Source organism: Botryllus schlosseri, chromosome 15 (assembly GCF_051294905.1).
Source record: "Botryllus schlosseri isolate E-star chromosome 15, Bs_hap1, whole genome shotgun sequence".
Taxonomy (NCBI): Eukaryota; Metazoa; Chordata; class Ascidiacea; order Stolidobranchia; family Styelidae; genus Botryllus; species Botryllus schlosseri.
The window spans coordinates 15,860,985-15,886,301 of record NC_137250.1 but is presented as its reverse complement, the minus strand read 5'-3'; the positions used below and the strand labels follow the sequence as shown (position 1 = coordinate 15,886,301).

The following is a 25,317-nucleotide window of genomic DNA, read 5'->3' as shown; positions in this document are numbered from 1 at the left end:
CTATACTCAGCTGCCGAGTGTTCGCAGGTAAATCGAGGTGATTATATTTTTCACTGAGTCATAGGGCGAAAATCTTTTGCCATACCTTTTACCGTCCCCTCGGGCCTACAGCCCAGGTACATGTGAGGTATATTGATTATTCAGTATCAATATATTATTTTCCGGCGTTACCAGCATCGTTGTTGGTCCACCTCGAAATTGATTTCAGGCCCTAAGTGACTTAACAACCAGGGCAACCCCATACCCTTTTTGCCAACAGTGTAGGGTTTTAAAAGGATTGTAGGTCGTAACTGAAAATATGGAATCCACTGATTGTAAGTCTAATCGTCAGCCGTTGCCGCTGCGGGAGGTTCAGTCGCGAGGAGACAAGTAACACGTCTAAAATTGTCTGAAAATAAAGTCATAGGTGTATTCCGACAAGCAATTGATATTACAGCCTCGTTGCTTACAGATCAAATATTTCATAGAGCAGACGTTAAGGTATGGAGGTAGCTCGCGATCAGCTACCTACAAAAATTTGCGTAAAACCGAATTGTAGAATTATCGGTATATCGTCAGTTCCAGTATTTTTAGTAAGGGCCCTTTTTGCCTATAACAGAATAGGTATAAATTGACGAATTATAATGGTGTCAACGCGTGATAGCCGTATAGAAGGAACTATCTACGTTGTATGTGCAGATATCCATAAGCGTCATAATGGTACAATATGATCATCTGTCTTTTCTATTGATAAACTACTACGTATTTGGCAGAAATAACTCCCACTACTTGTGTGCTATGTATAATCAGGCGTTCTTAGGAGATGACGATAAATCATATTTTCAAACTTGGTGGCGTCCAACGATCAAAATGAGAGAGTATAATGCGTAGAGGTAGATATAGTTGTTTCAAAAGTCCAGAATCTAATCGGTCTTTTCTTGAGTGAATGATGTGAATGTGTCGTCTATAATATCAATTTGAATTTCATCAACTAATCAGACGTCAACTCTCACCTATACCTATGTAAAAGATGTCTAAAAATTAGGCTTCGAATGTCCGTGGTTATATATGTACATGTACATGTACATTGTACATGTACGGTTACTCTTGGATACACGGAACAAGAAGAAGATCTAAATTTCCCGTTCGATATCTGTAGAGAATAGAGATTCATTTCAAAATTTTTAAGGATTTTCGAAAAGCAAGGGGATTCTACGATAGCTCATGTTTTTGGTCTTTCGTCAGTTGAACCGCATCATGAACCAACTATCTAATTGATTTATTAATCAGGTATGAGACGACATATGTGTTATTCGCCGCCGGCAGCATTGGCGCAGAAAAACTCTGTCTTTCGAGATTATCGTATCGTCCGACATGCAATGTGGGCAAGTGCATTTGCATCTATAATTGCATTTGTAGAGAGGTATATATTGATGAAGTTCGGATTTTTTTAGGGAGGCGAAAATTATTGTCAGGTATCGGTAACATTATTGCAGCTATAACCGACTTGAAGAGCTAGTTTATATGAAGTAATGGAGCCTTTGTATTTTATGCACCGACGCATATGAGCTACCTGCATCCACTGTGTAGAGGCGAAATTTCTACATCTATATGTCGTTACCTGTTGAGGTTCAAGACCGAAGAAAATATTTTCCATAATTCGGTCGTTTGGATCGCCTTACTTTAATTCTATGTATGCTGTATAGTGTATTGTATAATGCAGTGGTTCTCAACCGGGGGTCCGCGAAGCCTCTAAACTTATAAAATGATTGATTATTACAAGGCAGTTTCGCTCATTGCTGCTACAACTTCATTACTCACATCAACAGAATGGCCGTCTGAGATGAAATATCCTACTGTGCAAAACTCATTTTAATTGCCAACAGCCTATACTGATAAAAAAAAAACATATTGCAGTTTAGAGATGTTTTGTTGGGGTTTGTGGAAAATATAAAAATGTTTCAATATAAGGTCTATCAGCGTGACTTATTTTTACAAAAATCCATTTTTGCCGGTGACATACACAACCACTATCCCAGAACAACTTCGAGATGAGCTGCTGGATGAAAATAACTAGGATGGACGTTATATGCTCTGTGAAAAACCGGCGTCTCAACTTTGATGGTATATATGTTGCGATCATACGCAAAGAGGTCGTCGGTGGCCGTCATTATAGCATTCGCCACCACCTATATTTGAAGAAATAAATTTTCGGCACTCGTTCATATAAAATCGAAGAGGCGGATTTTCAAGACACGACCACGTATTTCAGCAGCGACAGAATTCGCTACCGTCTACACAATTTCCACATAAATAATGTGATGTTAATTTGTTACTATTTGGCACTAGTCTGTAATTAATATTCGCAAAACACAGATGATGGTTACACGATAATTGAGCTTGTTTGTGGTATTCATGGTGCTTGTCGACTAATGGTCATTCACACCGGGCCAATTTTCTTCATTTTCATTCCGTAGCTGTCGACATTTATCATGGTCCACTTCTAGGCTTTTATAAGAAACCGCTGACACGGCGAGGAAGATCTGAGATAAATCTTCAACACATGGGTAGGTATTCTGGAGTTGACCTCGGTCGGACTCGAACGCACAACCCAGTGGTGTCGCAGCTGTGGATTATAGCCTACCACTACGCGATCTCGCCAAATTAAGCTAAATTTGAACTAAAATCTAGGGGGTCCGCGGGGTCCTTGACGGACCAAAAAGGGTCCGCGAAGACAAAAAGGTTGAGAACCACTGGTATAATGTATGTACACTGGCAATATAAATGACTTTACCAATAAAACAAGTTAAATTCCATTCAGCATCTATTATTCTAATCAAATCTGCACAGAATACAAATATGGCAGAAGCAGAAACTTTCAAGACCAAGTTTGATTACGTCCTCAACTTGGTCGGGTTGATGGTTGGTTTCAGCAACATTTGGAGATTTCCTTACATCTGCTACAAAAATGGAGGAGGTGAGAAATTCCGCACCTACAGCAACGCTATAGAGATATCCAAACAACTTTTAAAAGCGGATCGCAAACTGAAAAAGGTTGGGACGCACTGTATTAGAACATATCATATGTCCACAGGGCCGTAACAGCACTTCGTCAGCCCCCCCCAAAACTTTGGTCTTGGGCCCCCCATAGGGTTATAGACCTAACTTCTGGGGGGCTTCGCCCCCCAGACCCCCCCTCCGGCGATACACTGTTTACTACTATTGTGCATATTCATTGGGAGTATGTTTAGTGAATCAGCTTTTGCCGCCTGAGCGCGCGAAGCGCGGAAAATTTCTAGAATTAATGATTTCATCGGTCAGTATGATCGGGAATTGCATATATTGGTATCAATTTTTATCTTCTCTCTGCTCACGTAACCAGATTTGCCGGTAGAGCTGATTGAGGTGTGTTTGAAAAGGTAGGATCACTCAATAATAATTAAACATCTTCGGGCGTATACCCGTTGGCAGGAACGAAACAGCACCTCGTCAGGCCCCCAAAAACGTGGGTCTTGGGCTCTCATACGGTGATAAAACGACCCCCCCCCCATCACGTTGTTCGCGTTTGTCACGAAATTATCTGTACTGCATTGTGAGCCAGCGCGAAGCGCGAAAATTTTCGATAATTTATGATAAAATCGGTCAATCAGATCGGCGATTGCATATATATTATGCTATCAATTTATTGTCCTCTCTACTCACGTAATTAGATTTACCGGTAGAGCTGAGTGAAGTGTCTTGAAAACGGGAGGGCCCGTAAATAATGATTAAACATCTTCGGGCGGACGGACTCGTTGATATGACTTCGTTACATGATGTTATTTCGTGACTTCCAGTCTGCTATATCAAAAAATATAGAATCGCCCAAACGTAGGCTTCTAAACTAAGAGACGCACACGATTTCAAATTGGTATTTCTTCACTGGAATAAAATTTTTCCCAGCGGGATGGTATTTGTCTTGTGAGGTTCAGATTGCAAAGACAGGAACATTCGGTGCCAGTCATTTAGGCGCCTATGGACAATTAAACCTATATGCATTTTGTATAGCCTATATAACGAAGTCTTCGGTCTGCATAAGGGCATAGACCTTTTCGGCCAAGCTTTTCTCGCTGCCGATCGTTCTGGCACACTTCTTGGAGTCGCATGTTATATGGCCTAAAACTTGATTGTATGTCATGGTTGGTCGTGGCGCGGTAATGGCCCAATACCCTACAATATAGAGAAACGGCTACATGAAATCGCGCGCAGCGCGAAAAATTTTGAAAAAATTGCATAAATTTTCAAAAAAATACTCTATGATTTATGCTAATTCACGAAATAATTTTGGGCCCCCTTCGAGCTCGGGCCCCCCCCCAATTGGGGGTTTGGGGTGCGGCAGTTACGGTGCTGTATGTCCACCGTGTATACCAGAACTTTACATACGCACGTTGTGAATTTAAATTATCGTTAACACATGAAGAACGTCCGTATGTACACTGTAAAAAATAAAAACCCCGATTCACCGCGAAATGTTTGGAAGCACGGTAGCCAGACATTTCGTGGTAATCTAACATTACCGTTAGTCAATGTAAATTTAACTTACACTCGTCCGGTAATCTCACTTTACACGCCAGACTGTAATGTTACAGTCACCTCCGGTATATCTGATCTACATGTTCTCCTGTACATTTGCGATCAAGACTGTCATTTTACCGCCTATACCTACCTACATGCTGTCCCTGTAAATCAGGATTACATACCAGCTTGCAAATTCACGTACATCCATACCTATCGCAAAGCAACCCGATGCAAAAATATCGCAACATTTTCTTCACATCCCCAAAACGACATTGAACAAACTGTATATTCATTAGGGTTGTTCAGATTTGAAAAATTGTCAGGAAACTTCGATGCTTGTGACCCTAATGATGGTTTAGTACATAAAAACATTTTTATGAGCAATTTTGGTCATCTTCCTCGTGACCTTCTATCCCCGAAAAGCCCCCAAAGATCCACGGGGCAATTCTCCTTACTGCTTGATCTGTAGTGTTGACCATGTCACCGGTTTGTAGCTTTTGTGACGTTATCATTCGAAAACGGCCATGTAGAGACGAGATATTGCAATAAAATAGATATGTTTCCAAAATTTTATTGAAATGCAGTCCTGTAAAGGCCACATGCATATCCGTTTTGCTCAACAAAACCTGTCTGTCATGCTCATGGGAATCACGTATTGGTTGCACCATTGACATCGGCTTTCTTTTGGATCATACATTGAAGAAGCGCCGTTGGGTTGCAATTCGTGACCAAATACTGATATTCCCAGCTAGTTTTCAGCCATAAAGTATTATTCAAAGTTATGTAATGTCAGTAATACTTTTCTCAACTTCAAATCATCTGTAAAATACCGAGTTATCTTATTTTATGGAAGACTGCAATTTAGTTGAAGAAGAATGCCTGAAATAATGCATCATCACAATGTTCAGCGCTTGCCTTGTAGGTATTCTTGTCATATTCCATACGTTAGCAACCTCTTCAACAGTTAGAAGGACATAGTCCTGCGTTGTGGTAGTTTCGGGGCAATTTTCTTTCAGATATGGCGGATGTAGTAGAATCTCATCTAGAGTCGGTAGCTTGGAGTGACTAATATACTCAGATAAATATCCGATCGAATAGTGACCGGAATATCAGACCAGATAGTGGGCAGACCTGAATCTTGTTCGTGGTTGGTCCGCAAAACCCATATCCGTTTTGTTTCAGACATTCTTCTGCAACTAAATTGCGGTCTACCATAAAATAAGATAACTCGGTATTTTACAGATGATTTGAAGTTGAGAAAAGTATTACTGACATTGCATACCTTTGAATAATACCTTATGGCCAGGCCGTGTTATTTTTGGCATATGCCAAAACTGCCAAAAATAACTTATTTTTGGTATTTTTCGATTTTTATTTTTGGCATCGTCCTCTAAACAGATAGTTTTAGCCTCGAATTAGTCACAAAAACGCTTTATTTGGGCTAGTTTGTCAAAAGACACCACAAAATGTGCAGCATCCACGTATAATCAGTGCCAACAAACAATAATAAGACGAAAAAACCCAACGATTTCATAGGTTAATAATACCAAACGAAACCACAAAATGTGTAGTATCCATCGGAATCGGTGCCAATAAGCAAAAAAAAAGAAAGAAAAGCCTAACAAACACGCTCAACAGCTGATTGTTACAGAGCTTCAAAATCTTTGAAGGGCCGAACCGGCTTCCATTAATCATGAAAAGAGATCACTTCGCCAGTGCCATCGATCTCATCGCGGAAAGAATTTTCTTCCCGATCCTTTTCCAGGAGTTTCCTGTGTTGTCTCTCAACACATTCTATTTAGTATCCCGACTATCATTTCTCCTTCAGTCTACCGATATATTTTCGGAGGACTTTTGTCACTTCAAGTGGCTTTAATATTACCAACTCGCATGGAAGATCCTGGGAAGGTTAGCTTGTTTAAAAACATTGACGCAACAAGACTGTCTGGCAAAACGAGACTATCCAGCTCAGAAATAGCCAGACAGTTTGTTGCGTCACAATGTTCAACTCGATCACAATGTACAAATCGTGGTTGATTTGGGGGGTTCCAGTTCCATGAGCAGAATATAATTTATATTTCAATAATCAGTACTGCGGCAGCTTCTCATTGATACCCGTTTTATCAAATTTAGCGCTCAACAATCCGGTCAAAAATGGTCGTAAAATTGCCTTTGGACAAATGGAAAGTATGACGTAAACCAAATGCTGTCCGCCGTTCAATTTCACTGTGCTTTCACCCCTAATGGGTGGGCTGGACCCAGATTAAGAAACCTGCCTTTCACAAACGCTCTTCTCGCTTGTAACGCAGTCCTGTTAACACAACACCATGAAAGAAATACACTATTTGGCAGGCTGTGTTATTTTTGGCATATGCCAAAAATTGCTTATTTTTGGCATTTTCAAATTTTTATTTTTGGCAGTTTTGGCATCTGGCACCTGAAATGCCAAAAATAACACGGCCTGCTTATGGCTGAAAACTAGCAGGGAATATCAGTATTTGTTCACGAATTGCAACCCAACGGCGCTTCTTCAATGTACGATCCAAATCAAGCCGATATCAATGGTGCAACCAATACATGATTCCCATGAGCATGATAGACAGGTTGTGCAGAATGAAATCGATGTGCATGTGGCCTTTATAGGACTGCATTCATGTAAAATTTTGAAAACATGGCTATTTTATTGCAATATATTATCCCTACACGGCCGTTTTCAACTAATAACGTCACAAAAGCTATACACCAGTGACGTGGTCAACATTACATATCCAATAGTAAGGAGAATTGCCCAGTGGATCTTTGGGGGGGTTTTCGGGGATAGAAGATCACGATGAAGATGACCAAAATTGCTCATAAAAGTGTTTTTATGTACTAAACCATCATTTTGGTCACAAGCATCGAAGTTTCTTGACAATTTTTCAAATCTGAACAACCCTAATATTCATTCATGATATCACGATGAAGTGGTTATCGATGGAAAAATATTGCTGCCGGAGGTCTAATTCTTCTTTAGGAGACATGCAGTAACACGAGTGGTCTCAAGAAAACGTGAATTAATTCCACCACCGGCCAAACTTCCAATTGTTTCTTTTTCTCGTTCTCATTCCTTCTGTGCAAGTAGTATCTTGCAGTTCCACTAAAAAGAATTCATGCGTAAGTCGCTATATAAAGCAAAGTTCCTAACGTTGACAGTGGACATGACATTATAAAGACTAAGACAAATGGGCTAACAAAAATATAACATGTTTTGAAGTACCGGTACTGGCACATTGTGTTGTGACGGCTCCGCCTTTTACATGACATAGCAGAGATTCATGACTTTATCTCTGTATTGAAGCAAAAGGTTCCTAATTTAAGGTGGCTTGTGTAGCAAACAAATCCAGCAGTGGATGAAAACATATCTATGCCATGGTCCGAAAATGACATTACCAAGCCAACAGTTTCAACTCCTCCGCAGCGGAGTATGTGGTCACTATATAAGTCGGCAAATATCCCAAAATAGAACAGAGAATGCGGCGAATGATATATATCAATCATGAAATTTAAGTCATCGAGGGCTGGTGTGCAGAGTCAGATATTCATGGTAACAAATACTATGTAGTACTGTATTACCTTGTAAGATGCGTATTCCATTCAGCATTCCTAGGAATCTTCAACGATCGTGTCCACTTTCTTCAAGCACAACAAGCTTCGCTCCACCCTTTGCTCAAATCTCACTAATGGCCACTGGCCAGACGAAACTCGAACGATTTCGAAATAAATGGTATTCATCCGCTGACACATGACACCAATAATATTTACTGGCCACGTTATAATGTTTGATCTGGGTCGTTTTTTCCATACAGAAACATTTAGCATTGCATATAGTCCCTTTTTTCATCTAATTTCGTATAAATTGATATATATTCCATGTGTTGTTCACTACTTACTGTACTTACCTAACCAGACGCTGCTTGTGATGTCACAGTTGTGCGTTGGTTGTTTACTACGAATCTCAGAAAAAGCAGTCACTTAATGTAACCTATTACAGGTCGCCTTGTCCGCCATTAACAAATGGTCAGCTGAGCATGCGGTGTTGATATTTCTAGTTTCCCCGAGCAATATTATACATCCTGAACTAATTTTCTAACTTATCAGCCTTATCCGTGACAACGAATGTAACCAGCGAGACTGGCCGTACAGCCATTGCCTTATAATATAATATGGCTACGGTGTACCACATTAGCTACGATTGTCAGTTATTTCTTGTACCCTACTAAGCTTAAATTGATACTAGGGCCAACAATTTCGGTATGACAGACCCCAGTCTCGCAAACGAGGTTCAATCAGGTCAAATCACCTCTAGAATGATATATCAGTAACATTCAGTTCTACGTATACATCGATGTTGATGCTAATCAATTTTGCCAATAGCCCGGTAAACTGCAGTAACGAGTAACTGTCAGTAATTTTGCGAAGAAATTCTGGTAACTTACTTTACAGCTATATTAAGGTAATATTACATATCAAAATGTAAAATGACAAGCTACGCACAGTAATTGGCTGCGACCGGTAATTCGTGGTAAAATTTACAGAGATTTCCCAGTAAATCTACCAGATTTTTTACAGTGTACACATTGATGAGCTGACTCTGATATTTTTCGGTTCAAGTCCAGTCCTGAAATTTTCCAATTCAGTTCAACTCCATATCCTGATACAAAAATATTTTTTCAAATTGACATTCTCACTCCATCCTGATCCAAAATTGTTTTCAAATCTAACGTCCAATTCTGTGACTGTATATACAAAATACCACGTTTCAGAGGACATTGAATTTGGTGTGATAGAACCCGATTCTCAAGTAGACCTACAAAGTATGTATAATTCTACGGTAGTCCTATACTGCCTATTCTACACCACACGGCGCAGTAATTCTCCTCCATTGTCAGAGAAACAAGACAGTTAATCAAAACTAGAACGATGCCTTGCAGTACCTCAACCATCACAACATGTACTACTTTACATGTACAAGAGAAATAGTGAACAATATATTCATTATCAGGGGGTCACTAACAACAAACTTGGTTTAGTATATTACTCACTGAGCACATAAAATCTAGACACACAAATCACAACATATAGCCGAGCTACCACGCACGGACAATTCCACCCAGTATAGGTTAACGCTGATAAGAAACGATATACCTCTGTTACATTTGTCAACATCTTCCTCCTGACTTGCGACTCGTCTGAATTCATCATGATTGCGTATGCAAAACGTAAAAGACTACCACAGTGGCACGCGTAAAAAAAGGGCAACTCCATCGACACTGTGGCCGCCACAATCGCAAAATTGCTACATGCTGTCAGCTGAACAACGTTTGTAGTTTTTGCTCTGCAAGGTCCTGACATTACAAAATATAAACTGACTGTAGTAACAAATTTTCGTGTCTTCTCCCCATCTCGTGTTTCAGGTCACTATTTTTCTAGCGAAGAGCAGACGACTAATCTGAATATTATGATAAATACAATATAGTTCTTATGTACAGGAGCGTTTATGCTGGCCTACTTCATTTTCATCATCCTGTTGTTATTGCCATTGGCTGCGATAGAGGCAACTTTGGGTCAACACACTGGAAAAAGTGTAATTAAAGTGTGGAATATCATCCCACTTTTTAAAGGTGAGACTTGATTAGGATTAGAACGGAGAATTTATGATTGAAAGCTTAGCAAGCCTTTTTACGACTGCAAGCACCATGAATGCAAGATTTTAACAATTTCATGAAGTTTCATCTCCAATCATTCTATGATTTCAAATTTTCACTTGGATCAAGTCACGATCTTACACTTTGTCATCGAATCAAGCCCAAGTCCAATTCATGGTACATGAGTCAAGTCCTATCATTGTATGAAAAGTCAACTCCTAATCACAGTTCTCGGTAAAGGGTCAACCGACAGTCATTCTTATTACCACATTGGAATCCCAATCGGCATTTCACTCCTGTATATTACTGAGATAGCAATCTCCCAGTATTTCATCGAACATTTAAGACATTAAAAACCAATTCAGATTACACTAAATTGTTTCAGGCTTAAAAAGTTCTTGTTTGGGTGCTAAATCATTTCGGGTTTGAGTCTGGTTCCATATACTTTCATGCATTTCCATACGAAATAATAACTATTACTAGCAGTGATATGGCAGCAAGTGGATCTTGCAGATGTCATTAAATTCGCTAATGTCCACACCCTGGGATTTTCGGATTTCCGATTTCCATAAATCTAGGCTTACCATACGTCCTCTTTTAAGAGGATTTGTCCTCTTTTTTGACTTTTTTGAAAGTTTCCTCGGAGGACGCCCTTTTGTCCTCTTTTTTGAGATTTTGTCCTCTTTTTTAGGATTTAGAGCAGATTTAGAGCAAATTGCGAGTGATATGCCACATAATAGCACAGAAATGAAGCTCCGACGGGTGAAAAACGGTGATTTTAGCTCTGAGCGAAAAGATGACCTTTTTTTTTTTTTTTTTTTTTTTTTTTTTAGTCAACCACCTAGCGATGTGGAGTAAATAACGTTATTTTTAGATCTGAGCGGAAGAGATGACCTTTTTTTTTTTTTTTCAGTCATCCACCTGGCGAAGTGGAGTAAATAACGTTATTTTGAGATCTGAGCGGAAGAGATGACCTACATAAATCATGCGGGACTATGGAACATGTGTTTACATATTCATTCTCAAAAATTCCGTACGCGTTGCGACAGCTCTGCAAATCTGAAGACGATTAAACTAATCCGAAGACAGGCCGTCATTTCAGTTCCAACGAGGGGGCTTGCACTATAATAGGCTGAAAAAAATGTAAACCATCCGACGAGCTCACATTTTACTTCAGTTTGCAAATCACGCTACCGGACATCACGTTGGTTACTCGAGATGCTGATTTAAATCGTTAAGACAACATTGCGCCGCAGTTTTAAAATGCACAATGTGCATGATGGTACGAAATCGGTTCAACTGGTCATGCTTTGAGTTGTTATTTCGGAAACACGAATTGCGGTGAAAAAGGTCGAGACTATCGCGTCGCTAAATAAGTGTGAGCAAATGTGATATACGAGATACCCGAAAAAGGCTATCAAAATATATGACTCGAATCGTATTAACAATGTCTTATACAATGCAGGTGACTTGGGCGAGTGATGCTTAATGACTCGAGGATAAGTCAAGTTAATCTAAAAATTAACTCAGGTCGAGTCTCTTCATTTTCCAATGTTCATGAGTCGGGTCTAGTCGAGTCACGAGAACATTCCGACTCGAATCGAGTTACGACTCGAATCATTACAGCCCTGACGAGACGTAAAGTTTTGATGGTGAACCTTCACCGTGTTCTAATTCGCACTCCTACTGAAGATGAAGGATGTGGCAAAATTCGTTTTGTCTTACCCTCATATTACTAGGACTGGGATATTCTGCAATATTCATGATGGCATATTGGAACTCATACCTGCCGGTGCTATTATCGTGGACAGTCAGGTGGATGTACGCATCATTCACCAGTGACCCTGTTTGGCTTACATGCAATAACACATGGAATACAGATTCATGCGTGTCAGTGGTTGGAAAGGATACGGTAGACTTTTCCACTTACAATAGATATCAGTATTCACAGCTGGATATATTCCAGGTGAATACAACTGACATCTCCGGAAACCAAACCGTTTTCTCTCGATCATCGGTAGAGGAATTTTTCAAGTAATTGCAAATGCTTTCCTCGCGATGTATGACTGTTTGTTATGTAGACTTCATGTTAGGTTTATCAATCTTTGTTGTGACTTCGAGCGTTAGAGTTGCCCCGCTAGTCATATCGCGTTATTTGATAGCATAATCGGTGTGACATATGATAACAACCGTTTGCATAATCTTTAAATTAGAGGAACTCTCGTGACTTCGATTCAGAGATCATATGGTATTAATTCCAAAGTTGAATATTGATGCATCACTTGGAGAATAATTAATTTCTTTTGTAGAGCGGGGTTGAGAATATACTATGAATAGAAAATTTTGAATGTGGTTGAATATTGATATAGCTTTCGGAACATTACTCGATCACTATGGGTTTCGCTTTGGACGTTCAATGGCAGTGAAGTTAATGAACCTGGGTAAATAGTAACCGCTTCAAAATTTTCCATTTTTAATGTGTGTGCCCACAATCTGAAATTCCGTATCGAATTGCAAACCAGTGAGTCATACTGCAAATGATCTCGCTGATGATCTCCCATAGTAATCGCATTAACTATACATAAACAAGCTAACGCAGAAGTTTTGATCGGACGAACTGTTTGCAGCAACCACATTTTGTCGAAAAGTGCGGGTTTGCATGATTATGGAGCCATCAAACCGGATCTTCTCATCGCCCTAGCGATAGTCTGGATTCTTGCCTATTTTTCGGTATGGAAAGGAATAGGCTGGACGAGCAAGGTATTGTTGTTCTACATCCGTTGATGTATCACGCTGAGCTTGACATCGATTTAATCGATTCTGATAGGTGGTGTTCGGGTTGCATTCAGAAGAAATGGTTGTTTAAAAGCACATTGTTTAAAACATGTTTTAAACCGAGTTTTAAACAAAAGCCTTTCAAATTTTTTTTTTCAAGTTGTATAATTATGCCATAACTGTGTAATTACTTTCCAAAAACTTGTTGTATGAACCTATACGTACGACGATTACCACCCGATATAGCCGATGTGTACGATATGGGAGGGCTGGAACCCGCGAAATAGTCGGTTCAACAGCTATAGTACGTAGATGTAGATCATTGGTACGGAATGAATGTTCTGATGATGATGACCGCTGACCGTAAAAATGCTGCATGACGATGTATAGTCCTGGACTCCTGGTTATAGATATTTTTAGTCCGCATATGGAAAGGGTTGGATGCCTATTTCGTCAGAGGAGCTATATTTATCCTGTATATTTTCAATCGTGAATATCAATCCGATATGACGTCACAATTGAATATGCGTGACGTAATGGCTTGGGAAAAAATATAAAATAAAAACCAAGTTTTAAACAAGGAAATTATTTTAAACATCTTTGTTTTAAATTGATTTTTGTTATAAACACAATCCTAGGTGGTGTACTTCACTGCAACGGCTCCATTTCTCATGCTCGTCATTCTGGTGGTACGGGGATCTACATTGGAGGGAGCGGCGTATGGCTTGAAAGAATATCTGAAACCAAACGCAGCCAAGCTTGTCACACTTGATGTAAGTGTCATATATTAATGGCGATACACATCAGAGGCCTCAAAAGTAAAATTGATGCCCGCTTTGTAGAAATTATTGCTATCATCTATTAAGAAATCAACATTAATTTTTATACAAAATCTTAGCCAGGGCGTTTGACAAAAGAAAAATGTTGCTTGCCAGGCCGCATGCCGTTTGATACCCTTTTTCTGCATTATGGGTGACAGTAAATACGGAAGTATACACAATTACACATTTATCTATAGTTGTTTCAGCGTGTTTACCGTTTATAGTTTATCGTATGAAAAATCGTACATGTCTACTTTGTGAGCGTTGGCCTCCTCGATCTTGTATGCGAGTGTTTTTTACCAAATAAGGTGCTGGTAGTTTTCGTACGCCCCGGCACATCGCAAACCGTGCTTGAAGACATTTTTGATTATAAGCTATATTACTACAGGTCTGGACCGACGCTGCTTCGCAAGTAGTGTTCTCATTCGGAGCATGCACTGGGACTCTTTCTACAATTAGTAAATTCAATAGTTACAAGCATAATTACGTGAGGTATATTGATTTATTAGTATTATTATTATTAACATTCACATATCAAAAACGCATCCTTAAGGGATATTATACTCATGACGATAGCTAATACTGCCGCCAGTTTTCTCGCCGGTGTGATATGCTTCACGGTATTGGGACACTTGGCAGTTTCGAAGGTTGGTGACAGCAACTTATAATGTAATACGTTTCGTCTTCTGGTTTCAATTCCACTGATATTTTCAGAATACTACAATTGATGAAGTTGCGGATAAAGGTCCGCAACTGGTGTTTATCGTTTTTCCAACAGCTATTTCCCTGTTACCACTGCCCCAGCTCTGGTGTTGTCTGTTCTTTATCACGATGCTTCTTGTTGGTTTCGACAGTTTGGTAAGCAGTAGGAATGTTGTGAACGTGAGGTTCGCGTTCGCGTTCTGTGTGTGAAACTCAGATATATAGAGGTTCACATTCACAAACGAACCTTGGTAGGTCCTGCCATGTGGACCTTTATCATATATAACAATTTCACGTCATTATAACATCATTGGTTGGAATTCTTTGCATTTCAACTTCGGACCACTCTATGCATGGGACTGGCTCCATAAAACAAATCAACACTAAACGAACATGCACTTTGACAATCTCAAAAATTTTACTTGCTTTGTTACAAAATTCTGCTCGAAATATTCAGCTTTCCGTTTGTGAATATTTAGATACTCCGTGTTGTGGGCTTGGCCCGCTATCACGCAACATCAAGAACGAAATACATTACATGTAGGTATAGTCCGCGAATGATGCGTCGAATGAATCGTTGTCAAATGTAATAAATCTAGCAAGCGTACGGGATCCATCTTGATTTGATATGTTTATTGTATCATAAAAACCAAATCTGTGCGATTGGGATGCTGGCTGGGGTGTTGTTTATGGGGTAATATCGGTAGCAAGTATATAGAAACCCGTTTCACACTCCACTCAATATCAATGTAGCAATAAACAGATGCAGAATACGTTGGCCGGACTGGCCTAGGCCGTTACGGCGTAAGTTTATATTCCCTCGCAAGCAATGCTCCCTCTAATTTTTCACGAGTCTGCGCGCACTCACCAACTCACTGCGCAGTCCCTTGCACAACAGTGCGAAACTACTAAAAAAGAAAAAGGTCATCACTTCGGCTTTTTTTTGTGCGCAGCTTATATTTATTTTGCGCAGAGACCGTGTTAGCACTGCGCAATTACGCACGTGCGCAGCTTAGAGGGAACTTTGCTCGAAAGTCCTCGTCGAAATTGCTGGCAGAGCGACGGAATATATTGATTTTATGGGATTATTATAGCATTTGCTTGCTCCAGTTGATACATTATGTGACGTTTAAAATGTCAGCATGTACTCCAGGATTGTGGGATAATGTGCCCTGAGTCGTCGCTAGGTCGCTAGAATGTAGGGTTGGGATTAGCAATATGACGTCACGTGACGTCATAGGTTCACGTTCGCGTTCACACAGAACCTTTCAAAAAGATTCGCGTCCACACGATCCTGAACATTTCAGAGGTTCGCAGGTCCGCACCATCCCTATTAAGCAGCTCTACATAATGACTCACAAAGTCTGATTAATAGTGTTGTGGAATAAGTAGTACGTTTCATATCCATTTTGACTGAAAATGAACCAATGTAGATATATGTAGATACACTAACAGCATTAGAACAAAATTGCTGCAGAATGATGATATTTGCTACGTTATTTGAAATTGGCTCGAAATTGGAAAATTTGGGATGGCTTGACTTGATTCGTGACTGCGCTTCACATATCTTTAAATGACTCGACTGGATTTGAGGCTAAATTTGCAATGGTTCGAAATGACTTGCGACTCTTTCGTATAGTGATATGATCGCAGCAATAGGTTGTTGTTGTAGTAATATTATATCGTTGTTCAGGACCAATATAATGTCAGTTAGCGAGCATATGTTGTAGCTGTTGTGACAGTGATGGCGTGGGTGAAATCGAAAACTAAGAAAAATCCATTAGTATTGAAGGATTGGTCGACTGCAAAAGAGAGTTCAATATGCTTTGCGAAGTAGAGTATTGATGATTGAAAAACATTTTCGCCAATACTACCAACATTGCATGCCCACTTAGAAATCGATTGTTGTAATTTTAACATTATAGTTCTGGTCTGGCATGCATATGTCTTTCCATGAACCAAATGGAGTCAAGTCGTTTAACAGCAGGGTTGTAACCAAGTCACACGGTTCCGAGTCACAAGTCATGCATTATATTTCAGTTTGTCTACCACGAGGCTTTCGTATGCTGCATTAGGGATATTGTGCCTGGTTGGTTTCGTTTCAAATACTCCAACGAAGTATGGATGGCCGCTACGATGTTTGTGCTGTTCATGTTTGGATTAACAATGATTACGCCAGTAAGTAAAGAAAAATATCCCATTTCATGTTAAATAGGCCTAATGATTCATAGATCAGGTTATCGTTACATAAATTATTTCGGTTGTAATAACATAGGTCTATGACCAGGCCGTGTTATTTTTGGCATTTCAGGAGCCAGATGCCAAAACTGCCAAAAATAAGAAATCGAAAATGCCAAAAATAAGCAATTTTTGGCATATGCCAAAAATAACACGGCCTGCCAAATAGTGTATTTCGTTCATGGTGTTGTGGTAACAGGACCGCGTTACAAGCGAGAAGAGCGTTTGTGAAAGGCAGGTTTCTTAATCTGGGTCCAGCCCACCCATTAGGGGTGATAGCATACTGTCCTAAATGGTGTGGGCACAGCGAGATTGAACAGCTGACTGCATTTGGTTTACGTCATACCGGTACTTTCCATTTTTCCAAAGGCAATTTTACGACCATTTTTGACCGGCTTGCCGAGCGCTAAATTTGATAAAACGGGTATCAATGAGAAGCTGCCGCAGTAATGATTATTAAAATATAAATTATATTCTGCTCATGGAACTGGAACCCCCAAAATCAACCACGATTTTTGCATTGTGATCGAGTTGAACATTGTGACGCAACAAACTGTCTGGCTATTTCTGAGCTGCATTGTCTCGTTTTGCCAGACAGTCTTTTTGCGCCAATGTTCTTAAACAAGCTAACCTTCCCAGGACTCTTCCATGCGAGTTGGTAATAGCCACCTGAAGTGACAAAAGTCCTCCGAAAATATATGGGTAGACTGAAGGAAAAATGATAGTCGGGCTGCTAAATAGAATGTGTTGAGAGACAACACAGGAAACTCCTAGAAAAGGATCGGGAAGAAAATTCTTTCCGCGATGAGATCGATGGCACTGGCGAAGTGATCTCTTTTCATGATGCATGGAAGTCGGTTCGGTCCTCCAAAGATTTTGAAGCTCTGAAAACCTTTTGTGGATGACTGGCAACATTCTTTCCCTAAACGGCTACTGTTGAAGCCAATATTTCCCAGATTCGCTGGGCGAGAAATGAATTTAGGAGAAACTTAGCTGACCTAAGTTGGGAAGCACTGTTACAGTGCAAACGATTTAAGTCTATTCAACAGCTGTAACAATCAGCTGTTGAGCGTGTTTGTTAGACTTTTTTTTTTGCTTATTGGCACCGATTCCGATGGATAGGCTACTGCACATTTTGTGTTATCGTTTGATATTAATAACCTATGAAATCGTTAGGTTTTTTCTTCTTATTGTTTGTTGACACTGATTATACGTGGATGCTGCACATTTTGTGGTGTCTTTTGACAAACTAGCCCAAATAAAGCGTTTTTGTGACTAATTCGAGGCTGAAACTATCTATTTAGAGGACGATGCCAAAACTGCCGAAAATAAAAATCGAAAAATGCCAAAAATAAGTTATTTTTGGCAGTTTGGCATATGCCAAAAATAACACGGCCTGTCTATGACTATGACTATATATCTGTAGGCCTACTGTAGATGAAACCTCATTCAGCTTATGAACGACGGACAGACACAAATGCATCTATACGTTTTGAAATAATACTTCTAACATACACTGGAGTCGCGGAATGCTCTTGGATGTGGAATCCTATTGGTATTATTCGAGTTGCATTGAGAAATATTGGATTGCTGCTTCATCGTGTAAGTCGTGGTATAATCATGTGGTTACCCATGGCGGGGTAATGTAGATGCATAGAAGTTGGGTAGACAAGAAAGTGGCGTGCGCATGTGACTTGGATATGTTTTAGATATGCCTATATGCTTCAGAAGTTCATAAAAACGTGACACGATGAGTCGACTCAAATATTGTCATATGGTTTTCAACATGCGTCTAATCTCCTTGCATTTTTAGGGTGGCATATACGTCCTTGAACTCCTGAACAATTACGCTATAACCGGATGGTGTATCTTTTTCGTGGCTCTCGTGCAATTCATCGCAATCGGCTGGGTCATGGGCTCGAATCGCATGTGTGACATGATAGAAGACATGACCGATTATAAGCTTATAAAATCAAGAGTATATCTGCACATCATGTGGAGATATGTAGGACCTGTTGTATCTATGGTGAGTTTATATCGTGCAGTTGCGAAAAGGTCACCGTTATCTGGTGTTCGGAACTTCTGAAATATATAGTGAATACGAACTTGATAAACATGCCACTCTTGAAATAATACACTGGTTCGACTAAAACGTTCTGAGTCAATCTGGGAGATTATAATCGATCGTATTTACGACAAATACACCCATCAACTCAATTATATCCTATCAACGTTACGTCTTCTGGTTGTGTGATCTTGTGAAACGGATCTTTTCGTAATCAATCAATCCCAATAATAGGGAAATTATCCTTACGAGATAACACAACTTGCTATTTTGTCAACTTCCAATTTACATTTGTTGGATCAAGAAAACGTGCATCAATGTATCTAATCTAGCGGTTTCCTTACTATTAACCTGGCGAACCCTAACGTTAATATGTGTGAGCCTTCGGCGAACCCCAAATTTTCGCTGCTTCACAACAAAAAGAATCAACTGCATTACATGCTGGATGTTGGTACACAAAATGGAGAATGCATCAGCAACAGTGTTAATGGAACAAAATAATTAAGACATGCTTTTACATAAAACTAAAAGATTATAGTGGGCATATAGTGGGACTTCTGCTTCATGAGTCTAGTGTCTGACACAGCGAACACCACGGGCTCGTGAGAATAGGCTATTAATACTGGTCTTCTGCGTCATAAGTCAAGGTCACTTAAAAGTTTCGTCAACCATCGCCAGAGTTGTGCTTATTGTCTCATACGAGCGATCATCAATCGCTGATGATGTGAAATCAGTTATCATAAGACAATAGGCTACAGCTCTGTCACGCCTGAGGGCTCTCGTTCTATCCTAGCTGCCCACCAAAATATCAGCAGCGGTCGTTGCCCTCCCCCAGTGGTGGTTCAAAACCCACATTAACGGGCCGGGTTGCGGCAGCCAAATTATTTTTCGGGTCACTGAACATGAGCAGTAGATCAGTAATCTGCTATTGCATGTCACATTAGGGATAAGCATCCAGTTTCTATGCCTGATTCTCTCATCCTAATAATTACGAGGACTCCACATTTTGTGGGGCGAATGTAGTCGATTGGAAGCATACTAGGGATGGTGTAAACGTGAGGTTCACGTTCGCGTTCTGTGTGTGAACCTCTGAGATTTAGAGGTTCACGTTCACAAACAAATCTCGGTAGATTCTGCTCTCTGAATCTTTTCATTTATAACAATTTTCATTTCATTATAACATCTTTGGTCGGAATTTATTGTATTTCAACTGCGGGTCACTATATGCATGGTGTTGGCGGCACAAAAAATAAACACTAAACGAGCAAGCACCTTGACAACCTCAAAAATTTTACTTCATTTGTTACAGAAGTTTGCTCGAAATAGCCAGCTTACCCTTTGTGGATATTTAATGACTCTCTGCAGTGAGCTTGACCCGCAATCACACAACATCAAGAGTGAAATACAATACATGTCGTCATCGAAATGCTTATTCAATCAATTAATGAACCTAATATCGTAGTCTGATGTAAAAAAATCTATCAGGCGTACGGGGTCTTGACTTCATATGTTTACTGTATCATAAAAACCAAATCCGTGCGATTGGGGTGTTGGCTATAGCTGTATAACTTGTTAATGGGGTAATATCGGTAATAAGTGTAGAAATCCGTTTTACACTATGCTCAATATCAACGTAGCAATACTCAGACGCCGAATAGATTGTTCGGACTGGCCTAGACCGTTAAAGCGTAAGCTTATATTTCCTTACAAATCCTCGTCGAAGTTGTTGGCAAAGCGACGGAACATATTGATTTTATTGGATTATTATGTCATTTGACTGCCCCAGTTGATATATTTGGCGGCGTTTAAAACGTCAATATGTACTTCAGCATTTTAGGATTATGTGGGCCGAGTCATCGCTAGGTATGGTAGGCTAACACTTCACTCCTTTCGAAGGTTCACACCATCCCTAAAGCCTGCATGAAAAATCAGAAATTTGAATCGTTTCGGATTTAACCAGAATAACAATTTCAGGTTTTCACCTTTTACTCACTGTCACAATACCGAACCTTGAAGCTAGATTCGTACATTTATCCTACTTGGGCGAATGCAATCGGGTGGATTATCGCTCTTACATCAACAATGACGTTTCCTATCGGAGCCGTTTGGATAATATGTAAGGCAGACGGAACAACACTGAAAGAGGTATAATATCACCTTGACATTCAGTTGAATGGCCACGATATCCCTACATCAGATTTAAGCATTTTCTCATCATATCTCTAGACATGCAAGATGAATATTCTCTACAAATGTCTTCCTGTTTGCTTTCAAGTAATATGATGGTCATGTGTGTATACGAATAATATCAAGCCACTTGTGTAAATCCCAGTAGCCCATGACCGAATATGTTGACGTATTTATAACCCAACGTATAGCGAAATTATGACGCCTACTTTGACAAGCAGATAATCCTTGAAGAGCACCACGTGCGTACATTTACCATAAGTTTCAAATTATTTTTCAGAAGTTCAAAAAATCCCTGGAAATACAAGATGTTAAAAGACCTATTAAAATGGAAAATGAAGCGGGAGAAAAAATGTTACGCGTAAAAAGTGACAGGGATATTGATATGTAAAATACGGATCCATTGAATAATTCTTGCGATTGCTTAAATGTCCAATGAAGTGCTCTTTGTAACTATACTCAGTGTGCTTGTACTGTCGACCTTCTGCAATACAGAGAAATCAACATTACAAGCTTATTGGTGACAATTTTTGTGGTTCCAACAGTGTTGGGATGACTCGAGTGTGTATATTTCTGTTCTGTGTTCTCACCTTGACCAAACCTCTTGTTTTTATTTAAATTGAATTCGAATATAGGTGATATAGTCTGTTACCATTGGCGCAGGCTCGAATTGTATCGTATCAATTTGTAAATGGGTGATGTATTGCATCTTATCAATTCGCTTCTCTATTCTCTATTTTGACTGGTAACCATAAACTGAGGCTATGCAATTACTAACGTAGCTTAACAGTTCTACGTATATGTGAGCGATACAGCGCCTTCTTGCGTGTATATTTACCTCTATATTTGGTCATCGGCTCAGAATCAATGACCGCCCAATCTGTATTTTAGACAGCTAGCAAAATGCAATGAGGTAATCATGCCCCATACTTCGAAAAGTCAACTTGACTTGAATTGTGACTTGACTCGTGACATGACTTGACTTGACTCGGGTCACCTCCAAAAATCGAGTGACTTGACTTGACTCGAGTCGCCTCGAAAATTCGAGGGACTTAACTTGACTCGAGTCAAAATGCGCAATGATTCGAGATGAATTGTGACTCGAAGGTAGAGACTTGATTCTGAGTCGAGTCAAGTCACTAGTTAAGTCGAGTTCAATTTTCAAAGTACGGGGCATGATTCAAAGTCATTGCATTTTACTCGCCGTTTCAGATACCATTGCACTCTCCATTGATTCTGAATCGAGGAACGAATTAAGAGTTGAATACACACGCAAAAGGGCGTTGCACCTACACTACATATCCATGATAAACGTATAAACGAGTCTGATTCTAGTAGACTTTTTCCAATGACTTGACTTGACTCTAGTCACTTTGCAAAAATGACTTTACTTGAGTTGACTGTCGTCTCAAAAAAGTCCATTGACTCGTTACTCGAAGCATAATTGTCGAGTCAATTTCAAGTCATCAAGTAATCGGTGTCGACAAAATCGTTCAACACCTGTACGTACATGTTCTCGACACGCTGATACTATCTGTCTGAGCAACCATGCATATAGTCCTTTAACCATTGTGAAGCCTGGTTTTACTCAGCCTCCATCAGTAAATCACAAGTAAATTGGCCGCAAACGAAGTGACTGAAGCTTACTTTGTCCTAGACTAGTAGTAATCTATCGATTACCAGTGAACTCGGCCCTCGGTGAACTCGGCTCTTGGTGAATTCGGCCCTCGGGAAATTTTGTATTCAAACTATTAATGCGAACTATTAAACTAATAATATTATTATCAATTGATTTGTCAATATTGTACGGAGGTCAGGGCATGCATAGATCACGAGATCACGGATTGAGTAAGCGCGGGAGATAACGCCACGCTCACATATCAAACACACGTGGTCTGCTTGTTTGTTTTGTGGTATTCATGGTGTTTCTCGACTACTATGGCCCTCGGTGAATTTGGCCCTCGAACAATTTTGCAATAAAAATGCATTTAATGTAATGTATGATTCTCAGGTAGGGAACAATCACGTGCCGTGGTAGATCTCGCAGTGCGAGAGCCTGATATCGAAGACTCCACCAGCACGCACGCTTTACCGGTTCTCCGTGATTGGTTACCGGAATTAATCGAATGTAAACATGGAATGGCATTGTATGATCTTGGTTGCTTTTACATCTTAGGCTATTTAACGTCCACTTGCAAAGTAATAATCTTTTTTATCACACGAGCTTTCGGAGCTCCGTTCCTTTGTCAGGTGTTAAAGTGAAAATAACGCAAAAAGATTTTAAATGCAAACATATGCTCATATTGTGACATCATAGAGAACTTTCAGACCCGATAAGTATATGTATATTTATGACGTCATAGACAGCAAAAACAAAATATGTCTTAGAAACGTCTACAACAAGTTGTGGCACTGAAAATGAGGATTAGCACCGAATTTATCAACTGCAGCTTCGTATGGTGTAGTGGTTGCCCGACATATGAGCATGCGACACAATGGAAAACGACAGTTCAGCATGGAACACATCAGCATGCGTCACTTCAGCATGTGACTGTATAACCCACAAACTTACCCTAACCCGAAACACAGCCTAACCTAACCTAACCTAGCCTAACCTAACCTAAAGCCTAACCCTAACCCAACCATAAATCCAACCCTAACCTACCCCTAACCCGTAATTTAACCCACATGCTCATGTGTCGCATGCCAAATTGTCGCATGCCGAAGTCTCGCATGCTGTAATGTCGCATGCTCATATGTCCACGGACCGGTGTAGTGCAGGGATGTCAAACATACGGCCCGCGGGCCGCATCTGGCCTACGAAGCAATTCAGAGTAGATTGAAAAAAAATGCCCGTATTATCCAGCACATCTCTAACAATTATTGAGATATTTAGTAAGAAATACATACATTGAATAATCCCCAACGACATTCCCCAAGACACCAAATGTCGAGTATGTTCAATGTTCATAGGCCCCACTCTAACCATCCGACAGTGGTGTTCAGGTGTTCAGGAACATGTCGCTGACATCAATACCCGATTCCGGAAAGGCAAAAAAAAAAGTGCACACTGACTTCAGAGTGTTATGGAAAAATCTACCACAACGTAGTTATTCAGAGAAGCAAAAACGCCAATGCGAAACCGGTACATGAAGGTTACAATGATAACATAATGGTTACACAAATTATAATTCAAATATCTGTGGTTACACTGCTGTATCATTTCTGACTCAAAAGGTTCCCGGTCCCCAGAGACAGTCGAATCGCGATCAAATAATAAATGAAGCAAATTCAATATATAGGTAAATCTCTTGTAATCCTCAAAACGCATATACACAGGGCTAACTCCCAGAGTACGACTAAACAGAAGGAATAATGGAAATGTGCCAGCTTATTTCGTCGTTAGTGCCACTGTTTTACCGGTGCAGCGGTATTCAATAGGCGAATAGGCCAATCATCGTATTTATCCATTATTTGCGAATGAAGGTGTTGCTGGAATCTGGAATAGAACCCATATGATCCTTAATATATGTATTATGCTATTGCATATATAAGCTTAATAATAATGTATTCAAGTGAAACAGCATGGATTTTGAGACAACATTTTGGAATCATTTGACTGGTCCGGCCCGCGAGCGATTTCAAGGTTTGAATCCATCCCGCGACGCCAGTTGAGTGTGACATCCCTGGTGCAGTGTGACATGCACCCTCTATCTATATTTAGCCCTTGATGGAATGTATTTAATGGGTCGATGTATTTTTGTTCAGACGCCTTGCGCAGGGTTGAGTCGTCGATGTTTCCGCCCAACACGTTGATAATCATATCATTCTGCGAGTGTCCTACTGAAGAAAAGTGCTCACCGACGGGCTTCGACGTGTTACGTTTAGAAAGAACATGCCGATGACCATTATTCTCTTGCGGCGTGGTTGACCAGTTTCTCCAACGTACCACACATTACAACATTCTTTTCGGCAACGAATTGAATAAATCACCTCATTGGATTTCCATGTGCAGTGGCTATGGCCTGTGGTGTTGTAGCCTACTTGGTTCGCCCTCTGCAAATCACGGTGCTCGTATAAAGAATTGCACGCATCTTAAAGGTTCTTCCGCAATTCTCTACGCTGCTTTTTTGTCTTGAAAGAGGTAGCCTGCTTTTGACCAAAATGCTACGAAAGTTTCGTGACCGCCGGATGGCTAAAAGAGGCGTTTTTGGGAATACCTCTCGACATTTTGGGGCATTTCCCAATATCCGTCAGCGTTTCCGTAAAATCTTACGGATCTTTTCAGCTCGAAGAAAGTGAATAGTCA

General features: G+C 40.1%; 1 protein-coding gene and 2 long non-coding RNA genes across 3 annotated transcripts; 1 reads left to right on the top strand and 2 right to left on the bottom strand.

Moving 5' to 3' along the window:
- The first annotated feature begins 2,788 nt into the window (after nucleotides 1-2,788).
- LOC145457920 (sodium- and chloride-dependent betaine transporter-like) lies at nucleotides 2,789-23,598 on the top strand. Its single transcript, XM_080336213.1, has 13 exons — nucleotides 2,789-2,956; nucleotides 10,065-10,196; nucleotides 11,960-12,132; nucleotides 12,187-12,254; nucleotides 12,848-12,980; nucleotides 13,634-13,768; nucleotides 14,205-14,308; nucleotides 14,370-14,463; nucleotides 14,531-14,674; nucleotides 16,559-16,696; nucleotides 18,570-18,782; nucleotides 20,796-20,966; nucleotides 21,289-23,598. The coding sequence occupies exons 1-13, from the start codon at nucleotides 2,839-2,841 to the stop codon at nucleotides 21,397-21,399; spliced, it is 1,734 nt and encodes a 577-aa protein (XP_080192339.1). The 5' UTR covers nucleotides 2,789-2,838; the 3' UTR covers nucleotides 21,400-23,598.
- On the bottom strand, nucleotides 4,774-9,337 carry LOC145457923 (uncharacterized). The gene is made up of 2 exons (XR_013921007.1): nucleotides 8,149-9,337; nucleotides 4,774-7,672 (listed from the first exon to the last, which is right to left on the bottom strand). It is a non-coding gene; the product is annotated as an uncharacterized LOC145457923 (long non-coding RNA).
- On the bottom strand, nucleotides 10,948-11,184 carry LOC145457924 (uncharacterized). Its single transcript, XR_013921008.1, has 2 exons — nucleotides 11,115-11,184; nucleotides 10,948-11,021 (listed from the first exon to the last, which is right to left on the bottom strand). It is a non-coding gene; the product is annotated as an uncharacterized LOC145457924 (long non-coding RNA).
- Nucleotides 23,599-25,317: the final 1,719 nt, after the last annotated feature.